Raw genomic sequence first — 5,040 nt, forward strand, 5'->3', positions numbered from 1 at the left:
ACGGATCGACAGAGAAGAAAAGTTCTGCTGCTGAACGCGCTCGAGATTATTGTAGGCCCCAATCGCGGCGGGTGTTTATGTTTCCAGGCTGCCGAAAGCGCAACCCGAATCGAGAGAGAAAACAAAACCAGTTTCGGATGAGTCAATCGTTTTCCCCATCGCGCGCTGCATTCTGCGCCACCAAAAGCAACCTGTCCGGTGTTGCCCAGAAAAGGAAAAACAAATAAAAGGCCGAATCTAAAATGGACATATCGTCACCGTAGGCAGCCAACCATCGGAACAGCGTCGCAAGCATCGTCGCTGGGTGGCAACTGTTACTTAACCCCAAACGTCGAAGAAGTGTTTGCAAGTGAAAGATCCGCTCTCCGTGAGCTACTTTGAGCGATCCGGCCGACCGACCGCCGGGGAAGTGAATCCGTGAATCCGTGAGATGAGCCGGGCCACATAAGCGAAAGTGGCTGTGTTCAAATACTGAGCGCAAAATTGCGATTGCGTGTCGACCCGCATAAGGCCCTACACCACCACCACCACCACCCGATCCCGATCAGCTGGCGCAATCGAACAAAATGCAACTTCCGGTCGCAACGGTTGGATTGGTTTCCATTTTCCTCGCGGTGAACCCGCGCATCGGGGCAGGTAAAGGAGCCGGAGCCGATTTGGGGACCAACATTAAGTGAAGTCAAACGGGGGGTTGGCCATAATTTATTGTGGTGCAGTTAAAGGGCCCCTTCGTTTTGATGACGGATTAAAACTAGTGTCCAGCTAAAAGCCATCCTAGAAAAAAACCGGTTCGTGCGTGTCGCGCTATGCCTAAGTCACCTTCGCAACAATTCGTTCTGAGCCCATAAAGTTTGTCCTTGGTGTAATGATCGGCGGACTGCGGAGTCTAAGTATTCTAGCTCTTTGGTGCCGGTCCTAGATTACCGGTTTTCCCAATTTTAACCGGCGAAACGGAGCTAAAGCTCTGAAAGTGAAGCCAGCTGGTCGCGCCAGTTGGTTGTCACAATTTAAAGATGACAAATCGGCACGACCTACATTAACACAAAGCATTTGGGAAGCTCGTCCCAACGCCGGGGGGATCTCGCTGTTGTTCGTGTGTCACCTCCGGCGGGTGTCCGCAACACCGTCTCACAACCATATCACGGCCGCCGATCGAACGGACCGCGGGTTCGCGCCAAATCACCTGCATTTAACACGCCGTTGGCACACCCGGCCCGAGCGGCCTAGTGAGGCGCGACTTATTTTCGAAATGATCGCCTTTCAAGGTTAGCGTTTCACTTCTCCTTTTTTTCGGTGACGCCGTGTTCGGCTTTTCCCTGGGGCCGATGATGGAGCTGTCATGATGTAACCAGACCGGGCCGACGCACGTTTCACCGCGTGTGTATTGTCGGTGTATTTTGTCGCGGTACGCGTCACGATTCCTTAACAACGGCTCCCCGCCCGGTTTGCCATTTCGTAACAAGGAAGTAACCAGGCGGATCTGCGGGTCGCGCACGATCGCGCAGTTCATCCCGTGCGGACAAAGCAGGCTGCAACCTTGACAACCAAGCCCAGCAAAGCAACCGCCTAGCCATCTAATGTCACGAGAAATCTCGAAGGTGAACTCGCACACGCTAATTGTTGGGCTGCGAGAATTTGCATACAAGACCCCTCGAGACTGGGGCCGGCCAATCGCTACTACCCCGTCCGTGCCGAGTGACTTTGTGGCGAACGAAAGTGAAAGGAGTTTACAACCGGAACGTGGAAACCGGAGACACCGGGACCGGTCGTCTCGTCGTTAGAGTGAGCTGAGCGTAGTGTTTCGGAAGTTAAGCTCGCTGCTCTCTCCGAGAACCTGAGTCATTGCGCGTTCGGAGAGGGAGAGAAAGTGCAACGGGTTGCTGGTGGGTAAAGTGGAGCACAAACCAACCGGGATCCAAGTGCACCGAGTGATGCAATCGCGCGCACCGAAGAAAGCTGTCGTGCTGAGCTTTGGGCATATGCAGGAGGGCAACTGCAATAAAAGCGGCGAAGCTATCGGCGGCGGCCCAACTGTGGCCGCAGGATGCCGTAATGCTCGGGGTGCCATAATCGGTGATGACCGCCCGCGAACACGAACCGCAACATAGTCGGCTTTGCCGACATTTGTTACTCTATCGCCATGGCTTCCTACCACGTCGCGATATTATTTTTGTGCCGCTTGAACGATGCCTTGAGGCGTCATAAAGGGGGCCCACCTCGAGTGAACTGTGCTCCGCCAAAACAAGCAGATCGTTGTTGTTTTGGGGAAGAAACAATTCACCAGCCCTCTTCGCCAGCCAGCCCGTTTTATGAGCACTGCCACTTTATGTTGGCCAGTGGCCAAAGTGAATCCTTTTACTTCCGTTCAACCAGCTTTTAAAAGCCCTCACGCAAACGTGGCACGACAACCGATCGATCATGAAAAGCAAAATCCACGTGAGTAAATTACGCATTCATCTCTCGCCCGGCGTTCAGTTTCGCGAAAGGTCAGCCGGAATTAGACGTCGGGTCGGGCAATCGAATCGAAGTGGCGAAACATTCGAAGAAAAAAACGCAGCCTCAAGTTTTTCCCTTGAAATGACGTGCGTGGCGGACGCCGGCCACTCACGACCCACGGGCAAAAGGTTCTGAGGTGATCGAACGGCCTAGTGCTCTGTTGAGGGGCGTTATGTTAGGGGAAAAAAACAACGCCGTAGCGATAGAGGCCACCGGTTGCGTTAGGTCGTCCCTGAAAGTGGAGTAGCCGGAGCAAGGATTGACCACTTGGCGGCTGCGCCCGGCAGCTTTCCAATTACAGCGGCGGCGAAGGTAACGAGAATGTGGCTTTTGGGGTGGAAAATGGAATTTGATATGCGGCTGTCGTAGGTTTCGGTTTGCCTTGGTAGTCCAACACGAAAATCTTACCTTCCACGCGCTCCTGCGAACGGTCAGTTCGCCGAGCCCTTACACAATTAGGGCTCGACTATGGATTGCATCATACCGTCCAGGTCTAGGATACGAAAGCTGAGCGGGCTGGAAACTGGTGGTAAATGCCGGTGCAAAGCATGATGTCGCACAATGGCTATCTGGAGCTCAAAATTAACCAGCCAGTTAGATGACTCTACGGTTCCGCCAAGCCTTGGCCCAGCTTGATGTAAAATGCATTGCCCATGATGTACTGCTTTCGCTTCCCAGCATTGCGTAACGCATGCCAGCGCGATGTGGGTCAATTACTGGTTTACTGGAAAAATGGATGTTTAATTGTAGACTAGGCGACACGCATCTAGGGCCTAGTTGTTGTTGCGAATCGCATCGTCGCCACGCATTACCGTTTACTGTACCGTTCCATCTTTGTTTCCGTCGACCAGCAGCGCAGAAAAAGGAGACCAACAATGTGTTCAATACAACCTCGTGCCTTGAGAAACCATACCGCTGTCCACACCCGAGGATCAAGTTCTATCTCTACACGCGGCGCACGCAGCAAAACCCGGAGCTGATCGACGTCCAGGATCCGGAGTCGCTCTACTACACGCACTGGAACCCGACGCACCCGGTGAAGATCGTCATCCATGGGTTCGGCGGTGGGCGCAATCTGTCACCGAGCCCGGACATGCGCAAGGCGTACTTTACGCGCGGCAACTACAACATCATCATCGTGGACTACGGAACGGCCGTGACCGAGCCGTGCCTGAGCCAGATCGAGTGGGCCCCACGGTTCGGCAGTCTGTGCGTGTCGCAGCTGGTCCGGTACATTGCGCAGCATCCTCGCGGCGTTCCACCCGACGATATGCACCTGATCGGATACAGCGTCGGGGCGCACATTGCCGGACTGGTGGCCAACTATCTGGGGCCGGCCGAAGGCAAGCTGGGCCGCATTACCGGGCTCGATCCGACCATTTTCTTCTACGGCGGCTCGAACAACTCGCGCGATCTGGATCCTTCCGATGCGCACTTTGTGGACATAATACACACGGGCGCCGGCATACTGGGTCAGTGGAACCCGGGCGGTCACGCAGACTTCTACGTCAACGGGGGCACCAGCCAACCCGGATGCGCTAGTTCGACCATTTTTCGTAAGTTTCCTTGCGGGATCGACCGACGTGCGGGCGAATGCGAATTGAACCCTCGAGGGGCCCTGGCCCTGGCCGTTTTACACCCACAGAGACACTGGCCTGCGATCATACGAAGGGGACACCGTACTTCATCGAGTCCATCAACAGTGAGCGTGGCTTTTGGGCGGGACCGTGCCCAACGCTCATCTCGTATCTTCTTGGCTGGTGCGAACCGAAGGACTCCGATTACGTCCTGATGGGGGAGCACGTTACGAAAGCGTAAGTAACCAGGGCACCATTCCGGGCACACGACCCCACAGGTAACCGTGATATCTTTGCAGGGCCCGTGGCGTGTACTACGTGACGACCAACTCCAAACCGCCGTACGCCCGTGGATTTCCGGGCAAAAATCGACGAACGGCCAAAACTTCCGAGTATAGCGGCGTGCGGCGGAAGTAACTCTCGGAGCCTCGTCTTCGTCTTCAAAAGCTAAGGGTTGTGATATCGACCCGCGTCGGGTCGCCGAAGTGGTCCAAGTATTAATCATACCCTCTGTACCATCTCGCCATCGACATCGAGCATCACTGAGGGCGGCAACATCAGCATTACCAATACGTTTTTAATATATTAGGCAGCAATCCCGACGGAACACGGGGGCTAATGGGGTTTGGAAATGGCAGTTGAGCCAGCCAGATGGTTAGTATATTAGCAGCGAAAGGTTACATTAGCCGCTAGCTGTAGCTTTAGTAGCGCGGTTAACGTATCGAGCACATCGAGCTTCTTTCGCAAATCGCACCGAGCGCCAGGCCAAACGACAATAGATGCAATAATCGCTACTACTAGTTAATTAGGTGCCGGCCACCAGGGCCAAAGGGTTAGCGCAACAGCGTGCTGTTGCTTATGCTAGCTCGTTTGGCTTCGCTTTATTAGGCTCATCTCATGATACGCAGCTTGTAGAAACGGAGTCCCGAACCCGAACGGTCGATCAGCATAGGTTAGTGTAGGCACA

The 5,040-nt window shown here is 54.4% G+C and overlaps 1 protein-coding gene across 1 annotated transcript; it reads left to right on the plus strand.

Moving 5' to 3' along the window:
• The first annotated feature begins 540 nt into the window (after positions 1-540).
• On the plus strand, positions 541-4,490 carry LOC128276261 (lipase member H-like). Its single transcript, XM_053014731.1, has 4 exons — positions 541-636; positions 3,351-4,052; positions 4,142-4,310; positions 4,373-4,490. Exons 1-4 carry the CDS (start codon positions 567-569, stop codon positions 4,488-4,490), a joined length of 1,059 nt encoding a protein of 352 aa, XP_052870691.1. The 5' UTR covers positions 541-566.
• The last annotated feature ends 550 nt before the right edge of the window (positions 4,491-5,040 follow it).

The sequence above is a fragment of the Anopheles cruzii genome, unplaced genomic scaffold (assembly GCF_943734635.1).
Source record: "Anopheles cruzii unplaced genomic scaffold, idAnoCruzAS_RS32_06 scaffold00821_ctg1, whole genome shotgun sequence".
NCBI classification, from domain to species: domain Eukaryota; kingdom Metazoa; phylum Arthropoda; class Insecta; order Diptera; family Culicidae; genus Anopheles; species Anopheles cruzii.

What these genes read in the sequence shown, in the direction of transcription:
- LOC128276261 (XM_053014731.1), top strand. Translation starts at nt 567, where the DNA reads ATGCAACTTCCGGTCGCAACGGTTGGATTGGTTTCCATTTTCCTCGCG. An exon ending in GAACCCGCGCATCGGGGCAG is followed by an intron (nt 637 to 3,350) that starts GTAAAGGAGCCG and finishes GTCGACCAGCAG; the next exon opens with CGCAGAAAAAGGAGACCAAC. An exon ending in GGGGAGCACGTTACGAAAGC is followed by an intron (nt 4,311 to 4,372) that starts GTAAGTAACCAG and finishes ATATCTTTGCAG; the next exon opens with GGCCCGTGGCGTGTACTACG.